The sequence below is a fragment of the Elgaria multicarinata genome, chromosome 14 (assembly GCF_023053635.1).
Source record: "Elgaria multicarinata webbii isolate HBS135686 ecotype San Diego chromosome 14, rElgMul1.1.pri, whole genome shotgun sequence".
Taxonomy (NCBI): domain Eukaryota; kingdom Metazoa; phylum Chordata; class Lepidosauria; order Squamata; family Anguidae; genus Elgaria; species Elgaria multicarinata.
The window spans coordinates 1,293,765-1,318,041 of NC_086184.1; the positions used below are offsets into that span (position 1 = coordinate 1,293,765).

Genomic DNA, 24,277 nt, shown 5'->3' on the forward strand with positions numbered 1-24,277 from the left:
CTGTGAGCCCCACTGGCAGCCAGTCATTGTGCTAGAGAGCTCTTTGCAGAGAGGTTCCTTTCTTAGCTCTGTTCATACAGAACTACAGGTGGGTGTCTACGGAATTCGCTCAGGTCGTGCGCCCTCCGCCCATATGCCATTCGCGCTATAGACTCTCCTCAAGGCTAAGCAACCTTCCCCAACCTGGTGCCTTCCAGATGTTTTAAACTTCAGCTCCCATCAGCTCTAGCCAGCATGGCCAATGACCAGGAATGCAGGGGGTTGTAGTCTGGAGGGCACGGGTTGGGATTTAGCAACTGCTGCATTCCCCCAGTTTTTGATGGTGTGATGCAAGCCTGTTGCTTGGCCACAGTAGACAAGGGTTAAGGGTTCTGACAGAGCCAAGCACCTCGTGTGAGTGAATTCTAGCTAACTCTTACATTCCAGACATACCTCAATACTCATGGAGGTTCTTTGCCCCCACCCCCACCCCCTCCAAATGCTAGAAAGGAGACAGCCAAGATGCTGGACAGCAATAGATTTATTAAGTATTCCAAAACATAAAAATAGACACAGACCAGTAAAAAATAAAGACCAGGGCCCTTGAAGTTATCAAAGTCATGGACGGAGGAAGCTGCACTAACTCATAAGACTGGGGGCAGGAGAAGGGGAAGGGAGATGGTTAAATACTGAACTTTTTAAGTTTTGGAACGCTTGAATCAGAAGCAACTAGAAGCTGGTTGCCTACAACTCAGCAAATGAGTAGCAAAAATGGAGGGCAGCGATGAACGACAGGGCGGCGTCAATGCTCAGCTCTCATTGTGGGGGGAACTGAGCACCACCCCACAGCCCAGGCCCCTCACTTGGCGCCCTGGGCTTCGGATTCCTCCTCGTCGTCTTCGTACATCTCTCCTTCCTCTTCAGCTGTCGCGTCCTGGTACTGCTGGTACTCGGACACCAGGTCGTTCATGTTGCTCTCTGCCTCCGTGAACTCCATCTCGTCCATGCCCTCGCCTGTGTACCAGTGGAGGAAAGCCTTGCGCCGGAACATGGCCGTGAACTGCTCGGAGATGCGCTTGAAGAGTTCCTGGATGGCCGTGCTGTTGCCAATGAAGGTTGAGGACATCTTCAGGCCCCGGGGCGGGATGTCGCACACGGCCACCTTGACGTTGTTGGGGATCCATTCCACGAAGTAGCTGCTGTTCTTGCTCTGGATGGCCAGCATCTGTTCGTCCACCTCCTTCATGGACATGCGGCCTCTGAAGACGGTGGCCACGGTGAGGTAGCGGCCGTGGCGGGGGTCGCAGGCGGCCATCATGTTCTTGGCATCAAACATCTGTTGGGTGAGCTCCGGCACCGTCAGGGCTCGGTACTGCTGGCTGCCGCGGGCCGTCAGCGGGGCAAAGCCGGGCATGAAGAAGTGGAGGCGAGGGAAGGGTACCATGTTGACGGCCAGCTTGCGCAGGTCGGCGTTGAGCTGCCCCGGGAATCTCAGGGAGGTGGTGACGCCGCTCATGGTAGCCGAGACGAGGTGGTTGAGGTCTCCGTAGGTGGGGGTGGCCAGCTTGAGGGTCCGGAAGCAGATGTCGTAGAGGGCTTCGTTGTCGATGCAGTAGGTCTCGTCCGTGTTCTCCACCAACTGGTGGATGGACAAGGTGGCGTTGTAGGGTTCCACCACTGTGTCAGACACTTTGGGGGAAGGCACCACGCTGAAAGTGTTCATGATCCGGTCGGGGTATTCTTCGCGGACTTTGCTGATGAGGAGGGTCCCCATGCCGGACCCCGTCCCCCCACCCAGGGAGTGCGTGAGCTGGAAGCCTTGCAGACAGTCGCAGTTCTCACACTCCTTCCTCACCACGTCCAACACAGAATCCACCAGCTCAGCCCCTTCCGTGTAATGTCCCTTTGCCCAGTTGTTCCCAGCGCCGCTTTGACCTGTGAAGGAAGAGACACGGACACCCTCTTGCAACTATGCCTCACCCAGACCTGCTGGGCTCTGCGGCCAGCCCTCAACGGGCACAGGAGAAGGGGCGAGGTGCAGGGCTAGGCTGGCAGGGGCTGATGGGAACGCTAGGCCAAACCACGCAGAGGCCCACCAGTCACCCACCTTTGACCTAAGCTAGAAGACACGACAGTCCTGATTATTTCACCAACCGACTTCGGGCATGGTTAAAGAACAGGCCAAAAGGGAACCAGCCATGAATATGTGGAGCTCTCTAAAGCCCCCTTGCTTTAATAAAGGAGAAAACATACAACAGCACTTTGCTACACCTCTTCCAAGTGCTTCCACTGGTAGCTCTGGGAAGATTCTGATTAGCCAGTTTTTTTGAAGGGGGCAGAGATTCACCCCAGAAGGGGCCACAGTGCCTAGGCTGTGTGGGGAGCAAGGCGAGCGCCCCTCCTCCTCCTCCTCCTCCTCCTCCTCCTCCTCCTCCTCCTCCTCGCCCCCACTCTGCACTACAGATCCATTTCACAACTTCAGTGCAAAGCTGTTAAATCCCTTTGAGGGAAGCGATGTCGTGTTCTGGGAGTGCCTGAGGAATTTCATTCCTGAACTTACAGCTGTTTTGGGAAGCCAGAAAGCCATCTCATAACTAGGGAGGGGAAAGCCCACAGGAGCTGCTAGTCTTCACGGAGCAAACTTATAGCAAGTGAAGAAAGTGCCGATTTTCTACCTAGAGGACGGACAAGAGCTCAGATATACAGTAAAGTGCACACAAAGTGTTTGAGTCTGCTGAAGACTTTCACCTTCGTGCATTATGCCTCAGAACTGGAAACTCCTGATGAAGTCTCAAGACCAAAGAGGGATTAGGCAAGAGCCTAAACTAGATTCTCGGCCCTGGAAAGATTTCTACCCATCCGCTCCTTAAAACCACCCCGCTTTCCATCTTTCCTTGCTAGGAGGCTCTAAATTCCCCAAACCTGCAAATTTACAGCAGCCTAAGCTATACACGTTTGAGCGGAGACGGAGCCGTTTTCTTGGTGCAGATCTGGACGCTAACTTAGGGAAGGTTTGAGGACAGAGGAGGTGCAGCGGAAGCAAGAAGAGGAATAATACCAAAGATGAAGTTGTCTGGTCTGAAGAGGTGTCCGAAAGCGCCTGAACGAACGCTGTCCATGGTGCCGGGCTCCAGGTCCACCAGGATAGCCCGAGGGACATATTTGTGAGCTGCAAATACAAAGAAAGCGTCCTCCTGAAGGGAATCTCCTGGACGGACCACCGCACCAAGTCAAACCATTTATTGCAATCAGCTGAACGCTTAAACAAAAACAACAAAACAGCCTTTCCCAACCTGGTGTCCTCCAGAAGTTTGGGACTTCAAGGCCCATCAGTCCCAGCCACAATGTCCAATGGTCGTTAATGATGGGAGTTGTAGTCCAAAACATCCCAGCCATCCCTGGCATGAGTTCCGCATTGTAGGGCAATCCGAGGAATACTTTGCCAGGAGCCATATTTATTTATTGCATTTCTATACCGCTCGATAGCCGAAGCTCTCTGGGTGGTTTATGTATTAAATTTATTTATGTATTAAAAATAATGAACTTGAACAATTGTTGACCAATTAACTGGATGGACTTTTATCTGCCAAACAAAAAGTGAACTGATTAATCCTTTAAATGTTCCACTCATGTTGGAAGGGATATTACAATGTATATTACTTCTGACATTGGCAAATTCAGATTTATAGGCCTCTGATATAGTTAGCTATGCTATCTATCCCTTCTTTGCAGCATGAAAACTTTGCTATCCAATGATTAATATAAAAGAGTGATCCATGGAATCCGTCTTCAAAGTGATGCCAAGACACTGGGAATTGTCTTCTAATCGTTTTTTGTACAAGATTCCATCATCTCTCAGAACATCATATTAACCTGTCAAAATGAAAGTCTGCAGAAGCTGTCGAATTATGGCATTTCGAATAATAGTGGAGAAAGCAGTGGCCCACACAACTAGTCTATAAGCCCTGGCATATCACCAAAAGGGACTGTGTATTCTCGAGCTTTGATTTCTCTTACTTTGAATTCCTCAGGGATATTGTCTGTGCTCAGCCATTTCATTGAGGAGGAGAACAGACTGAAGGGCTGCGCTTCTCACTACTTCTCCCTAAACGCATCCTCCCATTAGCAGTGCTGTGTTGAAAGAGTGTAGAGCTAAGCGTCTTCCCCGCACTAGAGAAAACCCCGTCCCACATCCCAGCTTTCAGCAGATAATCCCTAAGGCTGTTATGCAAGTCTGTAGATCTATGTCTCCAAGGAAGCCTAGGCAGATGTTCATAGAATCATAGAATAGCAGAGTTGGAAGGGGCCTACAAGGCCATCGAGTCCAACCCCCTGCTCAATGCAGGAATCCACCCTAAAGCATCCCTGACAGATGATTGTCCAGCTGCCTCTTGAAGGCCTCTAGTGTGGGAGAGCCCACAGCCTCACCAGGTAACTGATTCCATTGTCGTACTGCTCTAACAGCCAGGAAGTTTTTCCTGATGTCCAGCCAGAAACTGGCTTCCTTTAACTTGAGCCCCTTATTCCGTGTCAGAACTATCTTAGGGCCAAACAGAAGGCACCAGAGGGCAGAATACAGAGCAGCACCTGCACCCCTCCCCCACCAAGTATTCCTTTGCAATTCCATTGCAAAACAGCTGAACTGTGGCCTGAGACTGGCAGCCTTGGAATGCTCTTCTCATAGCTGCTGTTGCTCAGCTGGGAGGAGGGACAGGAGCCCACGCGTGAGGCCTCTGCGAGCGCTTTGGGGAAGGGGCTTTCTTGTCTATACGTGGGAAGGTCACCATCTCCCCTGCATCGTTTCCAGAAAGGGGCCCAGGAGGAAGTTTCTCCGCCTGATGGGTTATTCCTGCCACCAGGAAGAGCAGCCAGACCTCGGCAGGAAATACAACTTACAGGATGCTTCATTGTAATAGACGCTGATCCTTTCCAGCTGCAAATCAGAGTCGCCAACGTAGTTCCCACTGGGGTCTATACCGTGCTCATCGCTGATCACCTCCCAGAACTGAGGAAAGAGCAGGAGGGGGTTAGAGGGAGGGGGTCAAGCGAGACTGTGCCTGTACGTTAGGGCAGTTGAGGAGTGGAATCAGAAGTCGGAAGATGCGACTCCTCTTCTGATTTAGGCTTTCAGAAAAGCATTCTGTCTGCTCCTGCTGGAGGCATCACATTGGGCCAGACAGAGCCCTGGCTCTGCACCTTGCAAGTGCTTCTCGTCTTGGACAAGCGCTCGATCTGCAGTGCAGTCTGTAAGTGCAAATCACACACTCAATTGAGATTCGGCCTAAATTTGAGTGGCTTCTCCAACTGTCAGCCACACGTGGCAGCTGTAACTTTCCGAAGGGCCCTTCAGCGACACATCAAGCCAAGAAACAGGCCCGTCAGACCCAAGCATCGGGGCAGGAACGGCTGGCAAGGGCTGCGGGAGGTGGCAAAATGCACAGCGCTCTCGTTCTCCTTCCGGAGGTCTGTGCGCTGTTGCAGGGATCTGGCCATGGTGCTGAAACGGTGACCTCCTGTTACTTTACAGCAGTCTTTCCCAACATGATTCCCTCCAGATGTGTTGGATTGCAACTCCCTGCTGACTGGGAACGATAGGAGTTGCGGTCCAACACATCTGGCAAGCACCAGGTTGGGGAAGGCTGCCTTAAGGATACTCCTCGTTCATTTTGTACGAGGCAGAAGCTTTGCTGAGCCAAGGAGAGGTTTAAGCAGCTATTTGCCTCTGCTTCCATTATTATTTCAGCCTGCTGGAAGTGAGAATTCGGCACTGGCCACGCATCAAAACTCGCCACACTCAGCTGCAGTATTTAGCCTTGAAAGCCGAAGTGGCCGAGGGCGGATCAGCCCATTGTACACATTTTGAACGGCACCTGAGCAGCTCCATTTGTGCAGCGTCATCATCTCACAGGCAACCAAGGCACATGACTCCTCCCTGCTGGCTACTGGTGCAAACTTGTCAAGACCAACAGCATTACGCAGACTGCAGCAAGAGCATCGTACAGATCTCAGAGAACCAGGAAGGGCAACAGCTAGTGATCCAGTTTCTAGCATTTTACCTTCCAACCGTGTTTTCTTGTCAACAAGGGCTAGGCTGCATCCCTACAGATGATGGGGGAGGGGGCTTCTTTTGATGGGAGGTTTTCCTTGGCTGAAAGATGTGCATTTTCAACAAGGCAGTTAGGAGGGCGGGAGGAATAGCTTGCCTGATCCCAGCTATATACAAGATCGTTCAGTCCTTGTTAAGTCAGTTTGGGGCGGGGGTGGGGAGAAGAGAAGAGGTGTGACCTCAATGCTCACAATCTCCGGAGCTTTAATCACCAGAGAGCTCCCGCTACTAAGAGGACAAATTGAAACTGATGGCAAGGTCAGGAAGACTGTAAACACGATGGAGTTCACATGGTACAGGGCTGACTCCCCTCCCCACCCCTCCTCCTGCCATGCAGTGGATGCAAAAGACCCTCCTTTAGAAGGACTCTTCACCAGCAACACATTTCAAAGACTGAAGCAGAATGGGAAATGGTGCGCCCTCAGATGCAAAATATATAGAGGTGGCCCCAAGGTCACTTAGTGACAGAAGCACACCGGACATAATCAGGGGGTCTCCCCTCCCACTCTCATCTAAGCATTCGAGGGCCCTGTCTCAGCATATTATGCAGATTCTCAGATTCAGCCCTGCTGGGAGGGAGTGCAGGGTCCCAGGAAGTGTGTTTGGCTTGCTTTGGGAAGTCCCAAGTTCAGCCCCCTGGTCTCAAGACAATAAGGCTCATTGGATGAGATAATAAAATGGGATCAGACACCACACACACTTTTCAGAGCTCCTTGGAATCAAAGGTAAGATGCAGATGTGATAAACTGACAGCAAACTCTCACTGAAATTGTTCCCAGCCTTGTTCTGAGAGGCTTCACAGGGGCCCCAAATGCACAATAAAAGAACTGTCAATCTTAAGATAGGGAGAAAGCACAGAACTTTGCCGTGGTGCAGGTGCACCGTGGCTTCATAGAAGGCTTTTCAAAGCAACGTTCTGGATTTGGTACCAGAGTTTCCTGGGGCATTTAGTGGCCAGGGTGATGCAGGAGACCAGCCAAGTGGCTTAAAATTGTCCCTTTTAAGAAGAAGAACTCTTAAATATCTCGGCAATACCAAGCCAGGCGCCCACACAAAGGCCGGTCTCTGTCCTGCATTGATCAGAATGTGTCAGTTACAGGGCCTGTGAGTTCGCAATGAATTATTCATGAGAGTTCACATAGGCATACATTTGCTTAGGTAGTCCATGCAAGAAGCCAGCCCATGTAGAAAGCTCGCCCCAGCGCCGCCACCACGGCTCATGACCGGCTATCAAAGAGTCTGAGTGCATCTTACTCAGGAACAGCCAGGCACCCCGTGGAATTTCAACAGCTTTGTAACCCCATATCCTTGCCTTTTGCAATGCAGTTCCAACGAGGCTGAGAACTGAAGCTGATCAGCTTCCTGAGGCGAAATCTATTCCGCTTCCTTTTGGCGCCACACACACAAAAAAAAACCCTCAACATTTGATGGCAGGGAATGGCCCAAGTCAGATTTAAAAGAAAACCATCCTTTTCTGAAACCATTCCTTTCTGGAACCACCTCAAGGACAATCCTGGGCACCTGGGGTTTCTCAATGCAAAGGGGTGACCCATCCCTTAGAAGCCTTATTTCACCTTTTTCCAACCCAGCTGGGGAACATGGGAACAGTAATCCAACAGTTCCAGAGGGCACCAGGTTGGGGAAGGCTGACATAGGGTGACATGAAACTGCCAGGATCTTTGCCACTAACCATGGGGGGGGGGAGAATTGGCCACCTTTCAAGCCTCATTAATCAGCTTCTTCAATAGCCTCCTGGCCCTGGGTGAGTGGCAGGTGTTTTCCTTACCCCTCACCCACCTCCCTGAAGCCAGCATAATGACCAGACTATCCCTTTCTCCTAAGGGGCGGGGGGGGGGGGCGGCGGAGAGCAGAGCTCCCAGGCTCAGCTGTGGAAGAGCTCCAGAGGGCTGATTTGATTTCAGCCCTGCTGCGCTGCTCTACCCCACCCCACGGGGATAGAGCATTAAGTGGTACAATCACGCTGCCGCATCCTGGCCTGCTTTTCATTCAGAGCAGGCACAGATGTCCAAATTGTGGGGCCGGGGGGGGGGGGAGAGGAGCAGGGAGAGAAAGTGGTGGCAGGAGGGCCCCCCTCCAAGGACTGCTGGCTGTCTTTGTGGTGCTAAGTCACGGCAGCAGGTGCCTGCCGCAGGATCAGCAAACAGGCTCTCTCCTTCCTTCAAGACAACCTCTTCTGTTTCAGTTTCCTGATGGGTTTCCCCCCCCCCCTCAACTAAATGAACAATCACACAAAAAACACCAGGCCTTTTGTCAGTTTCCCTGGAGCTGGCTTCCTCCAGAGGTGGTGGGTTGCCACACTGCCACTGGGCATTGCTGAATGCATCTGGGGGGCACCAGGCTGGGGAAAGGCTGCGTTCTGTAGAACGTGTGTGTGTGTGTGTGCGTGTGTGTGTGTGTGTTCAGCTGCTTGCTGTCTACAAAGAGGAAACTCCCTGCTTTCCTATGACACATTTGCACCAGCCAAGAGCAGAGATTTCCACCCACAAACGGCCAGAAAGACGCAGCTACGGATGCTGGCACAGCAGCAGACAGGCGGTTGTTTCCAGCACAAGAGGACGTCCCATTCGACCCTCAAAATCCTCCTGACGCTTTATCTGGGATGCTGAACACCTTGGTGTCCTTGTGCCCAAGACCGCTAGAAGTGGGCGGGGGCATGTGGGGTGGGGTGGGGGGAGAGAAGGGTGCTTTGTCCAGAAGTGGAGACAACCCTTTTTAAAGCCTCGATCTGTCATTTACAAGCCCTCTTTGCGCTGGAAGAAAAAGGCTGGTCAAAGGCACTAGAAACACCTAAGCCTCTGAGCTCATTGGGATGGGGAGGCAGGACAAAGAGACTGGCCACAAACCCCACCCCTCCCTAGCAGGCTGAGGGAGGGCAGGGGAAGCACCCACCACCCTCCTCGGAGGAAAGGTGAGCCATTCGTGCTGTGGGGCCAGGAGAGAAAAAAAGCCACCGGGTGAGCCAAGGGCAGGGCTTGCCTTATGACCCAGGCAAGGTCACCGCTGTCCCAGGCAAGGTCACTGGGGGGGGGGAAGGGCGGGGCAGCTTTGTTCTAGCGACTCAGGGGGCCGCTCTGCTCCCTGGGTGTGGTGGCAGCGGCGGCAGCGGCAGCACCCTTGCCTGGGTGGGATGGGAGAAAGAGGGGGGAGACCACTCCCCCCTTTGTTTCCGACCAACAAAAGAGCTACGGAGGGGGGGGCTCCCCGTGACCCAGCCCAGCGAGGACGTCCAGGTGGGCCTCGGGGTCCCCCAGCCGCCCTGCGCCCCCAGGTCGGGCCACGCACTGGGGCAGGAGGGCGTGGCACTGGCGCCCTTCTCCCCTTCCCTTCGCGGGGAGCCCGGCGCTACCTCCGCCGCCCCCCCCCCCCCGGGCAGCTCCACGCCCCCAGCCTCCCGGGGGCTCCCGACGCCGAGCGAGAGCCCCGGGCCCGCAGTCCGGCCAGCGGAGGGACGGCTCGAGGGCAGCGGGGCGCCAGGGGAGCCGTGCGCGCCGTCGGGCAGCGCCTCTCCCTCGCTGAGCAGGGGGCCGGCGAGAGCCACCAGGAGCGCCCCAGCCCAGCCCAGCCCAGCCCCTGCGACTCCGGCGGGCCGTGGGGCGGGAGCGCCCGGCGCCCACAGCCCCCCAGCGCCCCCCTCCCTGCCGCCCGCCCGCCCGGCCGTACCTTGGCCCCGATCTGGTTGCCGCACTGGCCCGCCTGGATGTGCACGATCTCCCTCATGCTGCGGACGGGGGCGGCGGCGGGTACTCCGGAGGGCGGCGGCGGCGGCGGCGGCGGGCTGCAAGGCAGGGCAGACGGGCGGCGGCGGGCGCGGAGCGGCTGGAGGAGGCGTCGCGGCTGCTGCCGGCGGGTTTTATCGGCGGCTCCGGCTGCACCCGGGCCGGGCGCTGACGTCACCGCGGGTGGCTCGGCCAATCAGGCGCCGCCGCCGCAAAATACTGCAACATCCCTGCAGCATCAGCACCAGTAGCGCATCCTTCGGCGGCGGCGGCGGCGGCTGGGGCCGGCCTTCCACAGTGCGAGCGGGCCGGACGGGGCGGGCAAGGGCCGCCCCCCGCCCCCTCCACTCCGCCCCTCCTGGGACGTCGGGGTGGGGGGCGCTCCCGGGGACCGTGCGAAAGGGGGGGGGGGTCCTTCGCGTCCCAGGTGAGGCTGCGTTCGTGGCTGCTCTGTGGCGTCAGTCTTTCTGGGGTGCTCGGGGGGGGGAGTTAGGTCGGGTTGGGGTCATCATCGCTGCCCTCCAGCGCTCCCTCCAAGTTACACGTTTAAGCCACGCCTCAGTCCTCGCGGTGTTTGATGGCTGGGCCTCAGGAGAAGAGAGCCTCCCGAGCATATGCAGAGTGCCTTTTCTTTCCTGTTCAGGATCTGCAGCTCCTGCCTTCATGACTGGAGCTTTTGCCATAGCCTTGATTGGGGTGGGGGTGGGGGGGGAGGAATCACTGTAACGCCACCCCTGAACTCAGGCTGTCGAACTCTCTCCCTCCTGCCCAGGCCTTGTGGAGACTCTCCCTGTCTTCCACTCTTTTAACCTATATCCACATTTAATTGTGGCCTTATCTGCCATTTTAATTATGTGGGGTGTGGGCGTCTTGGGGGTGCTAGGCTGTGTTGTTTTTTTAATGGTTTTAATTCTATTATTTTTTTATCTACCAAGGGCTGCCAGTTTGATAGAAAGGCAGCTGAGAGGCCCAGTGAGCCAGTTCCGCCTTCTGCCAACTTGTTGCCCTCCAAATGTTTGAGACTACAACTTCCATCAGCCCCAGCCAGGGCAGTGTTCAGGGATTATGGGAGTGCTCTTTGCGCTTTTTGCCAGCTCTTTGCCTGCTGCTGTGCTCCAGGGGCACCGTTGGCACTAACTCCACTCCCCCCCCCAATCTGGCACCCTCCCGATGTGCTGGGCTACAACTCCCATCATCCCCAGCCAGCTCTGGGAGTTGTAGCCCATCACGTCAGGAGGGTGCCAGGTTGGGAGAGGTTGCTCCAACTGAGCGCCCAGGGCACCATTGGCCCTTCCCCGTGTGCTGCTGAGCAATCCCAACTCCAGCTGCCCAGGCCCTGCCACTGACTCAGCACCACTCCTGCCCCCAGGCAGATGTGTGCAGGTTCTTGTGGCTTCTTGCACATTGTTTCCCGGAGGGAGGGAGGGAGGGAGGGAGGGCGGGGAGAGGGGAGAGGTGGCCGCTTGAGCATATCACACTGGGAGAGCAGAGTCAGGTTGCCGGGGCTGGGAGTGTTCAGGGGAGCTCCGTAGGATTGGCAGCCCCAGTGGGAGAGGGTTGGCGGCCCACGAGCAGAACAAAAGCCTCCTCCTGCTCTTCCTCCTCCTCCTCCTCCTGGTCTCAGCTGTGCAGGAGGAGGAGGAGGAGGAGGAGGAGGAGGAGGGAGCCGCTGCCGCCAGGCACCCCTCCCACCTACCCTTTGTTCAGCCCACAGCCTCAGAAAGGGGGGGCCTCTGGCAGGAAGCCCTCTTTCCTCCCCTCCCCCTCCCTTTACTGGGTGGGGTGATGGGGAGGGGCCCCATGGATCTGTTTCCTGTCACTTTCCCCTCCGTGTTCTTTTGTGTCTGAGCTGTTGCAGCCCCTGGAGGGGAAACAAAGGCCCGTCCCCAGCGGAGGCTCTGAGCTCTTGCCCCCTTTGCATGGGAGAGAGACGGTGCGTGGTCTGGGGTGGGGTGCAGGAGATGGGGAAGCCCTGGCCGCCCCTCCCTGACAGGAAGGAGCTCCAGCAGTGCAGCTGAACAACAGTCAGGCTGCAGCCGGGATCCCCTGCCAGGGAATGGGTGGGGTGGGGTGGGTGGGGTGGCTCTTCAGGGGCAGCACCCTCCTTCCTCTCCCCCCTCCTCGCCTTTATCTGCAATAGCTGAATGGCAGAATGGGGCCGGTGTGCAGCTCTTCCTTCTCCTCACCAATATAGCCCTCCTTTACAACCGTGAGGTTTCTGTCACTGCTGGAGGCAGGAGGAGGATTCTCTGCAGGGGTTTAGGCCTCAAGCGCGATCATTTGGTAAATGAGAGGATGAGCTCTCTGTCTGCTAACAACTTTGCCTCTTTTTTCAATGCTAAAATCCAAACTATCCGCTCTGATCTGGCCAGCTCTGCTCCTCTTCCAGTTCCTGTTCCTCATCTGTCAGCTCCTCCTGCAAATTTCTCTGCGTTTCCTTCGGTCTCTGCGGATGAACTGTCTACAATACTGCGCTCTTCGAAGCCTTCCACTTGTTCTCGTGATCCGATTCCTTCTCGCGTCTTTATTAATCTTATTCCTGCTATCCTCCCTTCCTTGCTACATATTATTAATCTTTCTCTGTCCTCTGGTTCATTTCCTTCTGCTTTTAAACATGCTACAGTCTCTCCCATTCTCAAGAAACCTACTCTTGATAGGCTATCTCTGTCTAACTACCGACCTGTCTCTTTGTTGCCGTTTGTTTCAAAGATCCTGGAGCGTGCGGTCTACTCTCGCTGTCTTGACTTTCTTTCTAGTAACTCTGCTTTGGATCCATTTCAATCTGGATTCCGTCCTCTGCATTCCACCGAAACAGCCCTTACTAAGATCACCAATGATCTCCTTACTGCCAAGTCTAAAGGCCATTATTCCGTTCTTATTCTCCTTGATCTAACTGCAGCCTTTGACACGGTTGATCATGATCTTCTCTTAGATTCCCTTCATGACCTTGGATTTTGTGGCTCTGTCTATAACTGGTTTGCCTCCTATCTAGCGGGTCGCTCTTTCAGCGTGTTGACTAATGGCAGCTCGTCTTCCTCCTTTCCCCTTTCAGTAGGGGTTCCGCAAGGCTCGGTGCTTGGCCCGTTGTTGTTTTCCTTATACATGTTGCCCTTGGGCAAGCTTATTCAATCTCATGGTCTCCAATATCATCTGTACGCCGATGATACACAACTATATCTGTCATCTCCGGAACTTTCTCCTGATGTTCACGATCGTATCTCGGCATGTCTTTCAGATATCTCAGCTTGGCTGCTTCATCGTCGCTTGAAGCTTAACATGGCAAAGACTGAATTGCTTGTTTTTCCTCCTAAACCTTCTCCTCATCTCTCATTCTCTCTTACTGTCAATGATGTTACGCTTACTCCGGTCAAGGAAGCTCGTAGCCTTGGCTTTATCTTCGACTCCTCGCTCTCCTTTATTCCTCATATTGAGGCAGTAGCTAAATCTTGTCGATTTTTCCTGTATAATATTGCCAGGATTCGATCATTTTTGTCTGTCTCTTCTGCCAAGACGCTTGTTCATGCACTGGTTATTTCACGGTTGGACTACTGCAACCTTCTTCTCTCTGGCCTTCCTTCTTCTCACATCAGCCCGTTGGTTTCTGTTCACCACTCTGCCGCAAAGATCATCTTCTTAGCACGCCGCTCCGACCATGTTACTCCGCTTCTGAAATCTCTTCATTGGCTTCCAATTCACTTCAGAATCCAATATAAACTTCTCCTGTTAACCTTCAAAGCTTTTCACGGTCTAGCTCCTTCCTATCTCTCCTCTCTCATCTCACACTATTGCCCCGCTCGTGCTCTTCGCTCCTCTGATGCCATGTTTCTCGCCTGCCCAAGGGCCTCTACTTCCCTTGCTCGGCTTCGTCCATTTTCGTCTGCTGCCCCTTACGCCTGGAACGCTCTTCCAGAACATTTGAGAACTACAAGTTCAACCACAGCTTTTAAAGCTCAACTAAAAACTTTTCTTTTTCCTAAAGCTTTTAAAACTTGATGTTGTGCAGACTTCTACTGTTACTTTCTACTGTTAGTTTTTCCCTACCCTGTGCCTGCTTACCCTTCCCTGTACCTGTTGGCATTCTCTTCCCCTCCTTATTGTTTTACTATGATTTTATTAGATTGTAAGCCTATGCGGCAGAGTCTTGCTATTTACTGTTTTACTCTGTACAGCACCATGTACATTGATGGTGCTATATAAATAAATAATAATAATAATAATAATAATAGAGAGGCGTTGGAGTTGCAGCATCTCTGGGAACGGCACCTTCGCTCTCACTTGCAAGCCCAGCAGCCTTTGAATCACAGAGCTTTGTAGGCTGCCAGCCATGACTTTGTGGCATTCTGTACATGCTCAGAGACAGCTGCAGCATTGTTATTAAGATTTCCAGTGTGCCATGGCAGCAGGGCCAGCCCTGCCATTGGGCAGAGCGAAGCAGTTGCCTCAGGTGGTAGATCTTAGGAGGCAGCAGCAAGATGCTGGAGGGCTCTGTGCCCCCCTAAGTTAGCCAACTGCTGCTGCCTTCCGGTGCAGTGGAAGACGACAGCTGATCATCAGTGCTGAACACGGATTCATCTGCCGGTCCAGCCGGCTTTCATACACGGGATGGGAGAGGGCACCATCTTTCCCTTTGCTTCAGGCAGCAAAATATTTCGGCCTGACGACGAGAACAAGTCACGCAGCTTGAACCTGGCTCACATCAAATCCTGTTTGCTGCACCCCGGCAAAGTGGCTTCTCTCTTGGCCTCTGGACTTTGTTGTAAGGCTCCCTCCTCCCCACTATACACACAGCTGGCAGAGACCCTCCAGACGAGAAGCACACCCCCACCCCCACCCCCTTTCTATCAGAAAAGGAGGAGGGAAAGAGGGGGGGAGGGAAGGCAGGCAGAAAGAGAGAGAGGGAGAGGGAGAGGCAGGTGGGGAAATGAAAGGGAAGAGAAGATGGAGATGATTTGGAAAGAACAGGAGAAGACAGGAAAGCTTTAATGCACGTAAGAAAATCACGATGTACCCTGTTAATATATAGCTATGAAGACTGAAAGGAAACAGTATTAATCTTTATTTTCTATTTCTTTTTAATCTACTTTCCCTGCATTTATTTCAAGTCAAGGAACAACCTGGCTCCTTATTAATTCCCCACCCCACCCCCATGCACACAAAAGGTATTTCCTGCTGTGCCTTCCCCGTTATTGCACAAAATGCGTGTAGCTGCAAGTTGGAATGAAGCCGGCCGGCCTGCCAGCTCTTCTCCACCCACAGGCCCTGCACATGGCCAGGAGACTCTCTCCACTGCGCCCTCCCCACAGCAGCCCCGCCCACATCTGGAGTGACAGCAGGACCAGCAAAACACAGGCAAGTTCCTCGTCAGGGGAAAAGAAATTACTCTGAGCTCATCCTAAGAAGCCGCTTAATTCCCAGAATGGTGGATCATGCAGCCACTGCCCTGGGGAATAGCTGTGTCCAGAAACAGGGCTTTCTTGGCAGGAGGAGCTGCAGAGAACAGTAATCAAAAAGACTGCAAGACCAGAAGAAAAGAGAGCCTCAAGAAAGTGCCTGACTATGGGAGGACCAGCTCAGGCCCTGGAAAGAGCGAAAGAGGTCCCCGCAGACTGTGGCCACCACCAGCTCACCCGCTTGGCCTTTTGAATATGAAGCAATGGATGGGGCAAGTGAGGCATGGGTCAAAGCCCTGGCCCCTCAAGGCTAGTATTGCCTACATTGACTGGCAGCAACGGCTCTCCAAGGTTTGAGTCAGGATTCTTTCCTGGAGATGTCGGGGATCAAACCTGCGACCCTCTGCGTGCAAAGCAAGGGCCCCTGCCACTGAGCTAACAGCTCTTCTCTCTTTTTTTTAAAAAAACTTTTTATTAAACATCAATATAAATCAATACAATCAATACATCAATACAATAAAACAATACTACATAATATACAATAAACATTTGATAAGATATATTCTAGCTTAATTCTATTAACATAATCATACTTAACATAAAAGTGCTCCCCCCAACCACGGGATCTTATTCATGTTTCCAGAATCTCATGGCTGCCTCTGGAGGTGTTTTCCCTCTCCCCTTTGATAAAACAAATTCTAGAAACTGATTCCCTCAAAATCATTCGTTTTTATCATCCCTCTTCTAACTTTTATATGACATGTTAATTTATCATTAATAGCAATATCCCATATTTCTTTATACCAATCTTCTATATCAGTGGTTCTCAACCTTCCTAATGCCACGACCCTTTAATACAGTTTCTCATGTTGTGGTGACCCCCAACCATAAAATTATTTTCGTTGCTACTTCATAACTGTAATTTTGCTACTGTTATGAATCGTAATGTAAATATCTGATATGCAGGATGTATTTTCATTGTTACAAATTGAACATAATTAAAGCATAGTGATTAATCACAAAAACAATATGTAATTATATATTGTGAAATATTTATTTCTAATTACAAATAAATGAAATTTTGTCTTGAACAAAAGACCATCGGAAATATGTGTTTTCCAATGGTCTTAGGCGACCCCTGTGAAATGGTCGTTCGACCCCTAAAGGGGTCGCGACCCACAGGTTGAGAACCGCTGTTCTATATGATAATCCCCTTGAACCTTCCAGTTTCTAGATATCGGCTAACAGCTCTTCTCTGGATGGGTCCAAAGAACCAACTGAGCTCAGTCACCCAGCAGGGCCAAGAAGCCCAAAGCCACATTCATCTCCTGCTAGGAGAGTCATCACCATTCCAGAACACAAGCAGGGAGTAAAGTCTCCGCGTCCAGATTGATTGTGCAATCACCCTGCTTCATTCATGGAACTTTATGTGGGCTCCAGACATCAACGTCTTTCATTTTTGTAACCCTCCCGTGTTTTCCCTCTGCTTCTTCCCTCGGTTTTTTTTTACTGTGGAAAATCAGTTCAGAGAAAAAGATGGAATAGCTGCCCAAGGCTTGCTGACAGGTAGTGCCCAGAGCTCTCCGTCTGGACGTGTCTGAAGATTTTTAAGTAAAAGGGTAGGTGTCTGTTCAGAGCTTGTGAATGGAGGGCAGGGGAGCTACCCTAACAGGACAATCCTATACTCACGGTATACCTCACTTTACTTCTGAGTAGATGTGTATAGGATCGCACTGCAAGTGCCATTGGCCAAGGGGTAGAAAGAAATGGCCTGGATTGGCAATCCATCCAAGGGTGCATGGGCTCTGTGTGCCTTTGCAAGGCGCTGTCCCACAGGCGAGTTATTTATTTATTTATTTATTTATTACATTTCTATACCGCCCAATAGCCGGAGCTGATGGACATGTCACAATCCATGATATATTTGCTGCATGTGGAACGGACGTGTGTGAGGCAGAGATATGCATGTAACCACACCACACATGCACATCATAGCCACATGCTCAGGGGCTTCTCTTTTGCCTCCAAGGGATATTTTTGTGGTCTCTATTCTGGCGCTTCAGCTGGGGCCAACAGGCGAGAGAAAGGAGGGATGCAGGGCCGGTGCCAGACTATTTTACTCCCTAGGCAAGGTGAGCTACTTTCACACACACACACACACACACACATGCAAACTTTGATTTTTAGGAACATACGTTTCCTGGAAAAAATAAGAAGCACAAAACTTGAAACTGCTAAATTTATTTTAAAGTGCAAGAAATACATCATGCCAATTATAGCAAACAAATTGGACAGGAATGTCTATGGGTTTAAAATGCATTATTTAATAGGAATATCACCTCCAAATCATTCCCCCCCCAACTCCCACACACACGCGTGCACACACACACACACACTCAGCATCACTCACTCCAAACAAACACACACATGAACACATGCATTCACTCAAAGAACCCATGCACCCCATTCACCTATACATTCTCTCTCTCTCTCTCTCTTCTGGGTGCATTCCGGAAGTCTGAACGTGGAGCTGCCCCACCCCCACCCCAGCGTCCCTGGCTTCGCTTCGGCAGGGCGGGCGCAGGGCGCCATCTCGCCCGCCCAGACCCAGCTGAATCCTCGGCCCGGCCCGGCTCTCAGCCAATGCGCATGAGTTCTGCGCTGTGCTTGGCGCTCTAGGCAGCCGCCTGAGTGGCCTCTATGGTAGCACCGGCCCTGGAGGGATGCAGCCAGGTGTCAGGGACCAGGGTCAGACTGCCGAGGGGCTTGGAACGATGCTCAATAACACCTCCATGGGCAGAACTCAAACAAAACAAAGCAAAATCCCTACTCGGGTGGCAGCCCCACTAATTAAAACTAATTGCAGCTGCTTCCCACCTTCATCTCCCACACACAACTTGTTGGCTGTAAATCTATGAGCTGTGCAGAGAAACAACTGACCAAATATAGATTTCAAATAGAAGAAGGCGGAATAAAAGGTGTGTGTGTGGCCTTGCTCCCTCTACAGAGTTGTAATTTGATATATATATACTCTACAGAACTCAGCTTTATTATACAGAAATACACACGCTGAGTGGATACAGACATACACAGGCAGATGGATGGACCACACCGACATCCTTACCATATTATAGAATGGGTTGATGCATACTTAAATCATGTGTCTGAGCCCGATTTTCCTCTTGCCTCGTGGTTAGGCCTCTTCATTAAACACTGTCCACAACATTTCCAAATAACAAGGAAGAACTAGAATCTTGATTCACTCGACTATCTTTTTACAGGCTGAGCCAAAGTTCCCAATCGGTTGGCTTTTGTAAGACTGGTCCTGTGAAAGCTTCCAAGTGTGTCCAAGTAAGAATTGAAACGCCCGTGGAAAAATTCTGCTCGCTCTCTCCCCCCACCTCCCTCTCAAAAGAAGGGAGTTGCATCAGTCCTTGTAGAGCTGTGGTCTAGATGCAGAACTTGTTCAATGAACAGAAATCCACCCCAAAACGAAGTGATGATTGAGGCAAGAAGACCCCAATTCTTGGGTTTTCTTCCTAGTTTTTGTAGCCAACTCTCCAGAAACAAGCTGCCTGCATCTCCCTCTGGGCCGCCTTTGTGTTCCTCCTGCCTTGTATGCAGCAACGTGCAGCTTAGATACCTTTGAACAGTGACATAGTTGTAAATAAGTGCAGGCGTCCACCACGACAGCGTCTAGCCACACAGCCCAAAGCAGCACTGGATGGACGATGGCTCAGTTTGTTAGGGACAGCATGATTGCAACCCCCGTGCGTATTTACCTGCTGAGAGTCAGGTCCATTGGGCTCAGTAGTTCTTAATTCTGACGGCACAAGTTCAACTTGTAAAACGCATTGAGCTGACAGGAAAGTTCTTTAGCCAGCTGAAGTTCAATCTTCAGCTATTAATTACAAATGAAAACCACTTTCCAAAGGACTGTTAACCATTTAAACTGGTAGAGTGGAAGCCCCACCAAATAAAAGCAAAGATATATCAAGCCTCTGTGGGATTATTTTCCTCTCTCTCTGGCTTCCTCTGTGTTAATCTGTCACAAAAAGATAGCTAAACTTGAAAGCCTCATCATCACCACATTCATTTAATGGAGCTAGGAGGGTCCATTAGTTACCCTGGATGATGTCATCGCCCTTGCTCGGAAAAAGCTCCTGCATAGAATCATAGACTAGTAGAGTTGGGAGGGGCCTCTAAGGCCATCGAGTCCAACCCCCTGCTCAATGCAGGAATCCACCTTAAAGCATCCCTGACAGATGGCTGCCCAGCTGCGCTCCTGTGCATTTCCCCCGCCACTACATGACTGCCTTTAAAAGATGACTAGATAAATTCACAGGGAAGGGGAGGTTTATCCAAGGCTGCTAGCCAACGATGACTCGATGGATCCTCCGTGTGCAAAGGGAGTGTGCCACTGAGCACTATTTGCAGGGTACCAACAGCAGGAGCGGGGCCCTTGCCATCAAGTCCCTGCTTGTGGGTTTCTCATAGGCACCTGGTTGGCCTCTGTGGGAATCAGGATGCTGCACTAGTCCAAAGACATTTAGAAAACCAAAGGACGACATCCTCCTGGATCGCTTCCCTCTTCTGATAGTGGCTTGTTTGGGCGACGGCCTGGTGCCACCTCCTCCAAGTGGCTCCATCTTCCTGCCCTTCCTAGCGCAGCCGCCAGGAGGCGCTGTACTCCAGGCTGCAAGGCGGCCACTCTGGCACCCCTGCAGAGGGCGGGAGCCCCAGCCCCAGTGACCACGTGCCCCCTCAGGCACCCGGACTCTCCTCCCTCCTTCACCAGAAGCAGAGCACCACCTCTTTCAAGGTTCTCCTGAGCTCCTGGCTTCGGAAGGCATAGATGACCGGGTCCACGACCGAGTTGCAAATGACCAGGATGAGGTAGAGGCTGAAGTAGCTGAAGTAACATTGACAGGCGGGTTGATTAGGGCAGATGAGGATGAGGATCAGGTGGAGGAAGAACGGGCCCCAGCAGATGAAGAAGACCCCTAGCAAGATGGTGAGCGTGACGGCCCCCTTCATGCTGGTGAACTGGGGGGCTGTCTGCTTCCGCTGCATGCTGGAGATCCTGCGCGCGTGCCGGTGAGCCAGGGAGAACATGTGGATGTACAGCCCCATGATGAGGGTGAGCATGGCGAGGAAGAAGACCACCAGGCACAGGATGACGGCGGCGCTGTCGTAGGCAATGAAGATGGAGCTGGAAACGCTGCTGGCCAACCAGACGGCCACGATGACGATGACCGCCCGCTGGAAGGTCATGATGCTGTGGTAGCGTAAGGCGTAGAAGATGGTGATGTAGCGGTCAATGGCGATGACGCCCAGGAAGGAGAGCGAGGACATCAGGGAGCTGCAGATCAGCATGTCCATGACATCGTCCACGCGCCTCACGGCGGCAGGCGTTATGTCCAGCACCCCATGTTCTATGAGAAGCATGAAGACGGTCTCCCCCACATTGCTGACACTTACCAGCATGTCTGAGACAGCCAGGCAGCAGATGAAATAGTACATTGGCGAATGCAGGTTCCGGTTCTTGACGATGGCGGCCACCACCAGCAGGTTCTCCACGAAGCTCAAGGTGCCCAAGGTCAGGAAGAGTGCGTTGGGGATCACCAGCTGTTGGTCAATGCTACAGAAGGTCTTGTTGGTCCTGTTGGCAATTGGGAGGTCTGTGGTGGCATTGGGGGAGTCCATCAACATCCTCAAGGCTGACGGCACAGGCATCTTGACTATCTGGTGGCACTGCTACTGAGAAACCAAGAAGGACCACAAAGCCTGCCAAAGCATCTCCTCAGATAGTTACAGCGGAAGGCCAAGCATAGTTAGCCTGTCCCCAAAACTCACCAGTAGGCTGTGGAGCCTCCAAGATATCTCTTTTATCACTCTTCCTCTTAGGAAGAGATCTGGATGTCTGTAAATGCAACAGTGAGACCAAACACTCTTCAGCCAGGGTTTTCAGGCAACTGTGGATTCAGCACAGCCAACGCCTTGCCTCCAAAGAACTTCCTTGACCAAAAACACTTCCTTGGGGTTTCTTCTCCTGTTCTCGGGTTCTCCAGTTCCCCCTCTTCCTTCTGTTGGGCGCCAGTCCTGCAGCCAGAAGAGAAGAAGTAGTTGGTGCCTCTCTCTTTCTTCGTAATGTCTCTCTTTCCTGCTTGGCTTCACTTTGGATGATACAGTTGCTTTATTTGTCTCTGCCCCAAAGTAATTGATTAGCAGGAGTGTACAGCAAAGGAAGAAAGAGCCCTTTCTCTCCCCTAGTTTTAAAGGAGTGTGCCCAGCTCCTCCTTCAGCAGAAGGCGGGGGGCGATCCACATGATAGCAGCCCGGGCGGCAAAGTGCTCGGAATGACACGGAGAAGTTATGAAACAGCCCTTAAAGCCTGGATGAGTTTTCTTCTCCATTGATATCCTGGTGGTGTGATGCCCTCCCATGCCAAGTGCCAGAGAGAAAAGAGGGAGCTCTGGAACTGAAGAATGACTCACTGACTTGGTGCGGACTTCAACGTGACGTAGCGGCATGTGGACCTGGGATGATGGAGAGAAAGTTCTTCCACTGTGTCCAGTTGCCCCAAAATTGGCTTCAACCCTGTTTTGACAAACTCCCTTCTTTTCCTTAGGTGGGATACCAGGATATCTTGAGGTACCAGACCTGGTCACCTCCTCCTCCTATCTACCGGGGGAATGTTCACAGACCTGTTGGACCAGCTGAAGTTTCTGAACAAGGCAGCTCCATGTAGAGTGCATTACAGTAGTCCAATTGGGACGTAACTAAGGCATATATCACCGTGGCCACATCAGACATCTCCAGGAAGCGGCACAGTTCCACACTGGCCTCAGCTGGGCAAACGCACTCCTGGTCACCAGTGAGACCTGGACACCGAGGTTTAGGGCTCTGTCCAAAGATACGCCCAAGCTGCGAGCCTGGGTCTTCATGGGGAGCGCAATCCCATCCAGCACAGGTTGAACCCCCTATTCCCTGTTCTGCCTTTTGACTGACCCAAAGCACCTCTGTCTTGTCTGGATTAAACTTCAATTTGTTTGCCCTCATCTGGTCCATTACTGACACCAGGCACTGATTCAGAAGCAGAGCAGCTTCCTTGGATTTAGATGGAAAGGAGAAATAAGAGTTGGGTGCCAGCAACATATAGGTGGTGACAAACCCCCAAACTCCGGACAATCTCTCACCGCGGTTTCATGTCACGCCGTTGAACAGGAATCTCCCAGCACCAGCTTCTGAGATCACCCCTCCAAGAAGAACCAAAGCCACAGTATAACAGTACTTCCCAATCCCATCTCAGACAGGCGCCCCAGAAGGATACCATGGTTGATGGTTGATGGCATTAAAGCCACCTAGAGATCCAGCAAAACCAACAAGGACACACTCCCGTGTCCAGTTCCCAGCATAGATCGTCCACCAAGGTGACCAAAGCAGTCTCTGTCCCATAACCAGGGGAGAAGGCAGATTGAAATGAACCTAGATAACCTGTCTCATCCAGAAATCCCTGGAGCTGAGAACCCTCCACATGCTCCAGCAAATTGGACAATCCATTAGCTTCACGAAAGCATTTAACATGTCTTGCTTTTATTTACCAAAGAGCTCAATTTAAGCAGGAATGAAATGTGCAGGGAAGGGCGTTGAACCTGTTCCGTCTGCACTGCAGTCCCTGTGAAAATTGCTCCCTGACCCCAATACTTCTCACCCTGGAAGAGAAGCTGCCACCAGCACCAAAGCACACTAGGGCAAAGAGGCAACGGCCAATTCCCCCTTTGGAAACAGAAGGTGGCAATGAGTCGGATGTACCTGAAGCTCAAACGGAAGCACTCTGGCCCAGAGAAGGAGAGGAGAGAAGGAAAGGCAGAGGAACAGAAGACAAGAAAAGCATCTTGTGTCCTTTCTGGGTTTGCAGTGAAGACCTCACAAGCCTCATGGTGAGCGTGCGTGACTCCGGCCCGGCAAGGAGGGGAAACAGCTGCCGTTGAGACGGGGCCTCAGGGCTGCATGGGCTGAGCAGGTCCCATGAGTTCTGTGGTGGCGAAAACAGGCAGGAATGACACGTGCTCCTGGAACAGCAACGGCTGCAGGCTACATCAAGTCCCAGAGTCTGCCCTCGCCTGCCCCTCGCTGAGTCTGCCTCGGGGCGGCTGCTGGGCTTCGCCGACTCCAAAGGCTGGAGGAGAGAGGGGAGAAGATGGAAACAGGCAGATCCGGCACGCAGGACGTGGAGCTGTTGCGTTTCGGGAGCTGCGTGGACGTATCTTGGCCTCCACGAAGAAGGAAGCACCCTTGCGGTGGGCAGAGCACGTAAAACCTGTTGCAAAGGTGTTGACGGCAACTTTTGCCCCAAACGAAGAGGCTGTAGCTGCCGGTCTGATGCCAGCCTTTCTTGGGGAGGGGGGAGAGGTAGAGCCCCTGTTGTGCATGCAGGAAGTCCCAGGTTCGATTCCTGGTGGCATCGCCAGGTTGGGCTAGGAAGGAATCCTGCCTGAAATCCTGGAGCGCCATTGCTGCCAGTCAGTGTCAACAACACTGGCCTAGATGGACAAAGGGTCTGGCTCATAGAAGGCAGTTTCCTAGGTCCCTATGTCTTGTGAAACCCCCATTCATATCTGGGGCTTGACCTGCTTTTAAATGGAGGGGATCGCTGTAACAACCCACCCAAGGCCGTGAACAACGATATAAACACAACATTATAATAATAAAACATTTTAAAAAATCTTAATGTTCAAAAAATACAGGGAAACAACAACTTAGCCAGTACAAAAGAATAGCTAAAGCCACAGCAACGTGCCCAATAAAAATGCATCAGTTAGAAGGTACTTAGAACAGGAAGGTATTTGAAGTCTTTTTGAATAGCAAAATCGAAGGGGCCGACCATACATCCCATGGGAGGGAATTCCACAGGGTCCTTCTCCGTGAGCCCCTGCCAAAGGAAGTGAGGCAGGTGGCTACTAGGAGGAGGGCTTTCTCCGCTGTGGCACCCTGGCTGTGGAATGAGCTCCCCAGAGAGGTCCGCCTGGCGCCTACACTGTACTCCTTTCGTCGCCAGCTGA

The 24,277-nt window shown here is 52.3% G+C and overlaps 1 protein-coding gene across 1 annotated transcript; it reads right to left on the reverse strand.

The window, feature by feature from the left end:
• Window positions 1-825: 825 nt before the first annotated feature.
• On the reverse strand, window positions 826-20,924 carry TUBB3 (tubulin beta 3 class III). Its single transcript, XM_063141411.1, has 5 exons — window positions 20,008-20,924; window positions 9,767-9,881; window positions 4,876-4,984; window positions 3,038-3,148; window positions 826-1,914 (listed from the first exon to the last, which is right to left on the reverse strand). Exons 1-5 carry the CDS (start codon window positions 20,922-20,924, stop codon window positions 839-841), a joined length of 2,328 nt encoding a protein of 775 aa, XP_062997481.1. The 3' UTR covers window positions 826-838.
• Between the last annotated feature and the right edge of the window lie 3,353 nt (window positions 20,925-24,277).

Bases quoted from the DNA above. Each gene is read 5' to 3' on its own strand.
- TUBB3 (XM_063141411.1), bottom strand. From the start codon at position 20,924: ATGTTGATGGACTCCCCCAATGCCACCACAGACCTCCCAATTGCCAAC. The intron at 3,149-4,875 runs GTAAGTTGTATT...TTGTATTTGCAG, and splicing joins CTATTACAATGAAGCATCCT to CTCACAAATATGTCCCTCGG. The intron at 1,915-3,037 runs GTATTATTCCTC...CTTCCTTCACAG, and splicing joins ACCAGACAACTTCATCTTTG to GTCAAAGCGGCGCTGGGAAC.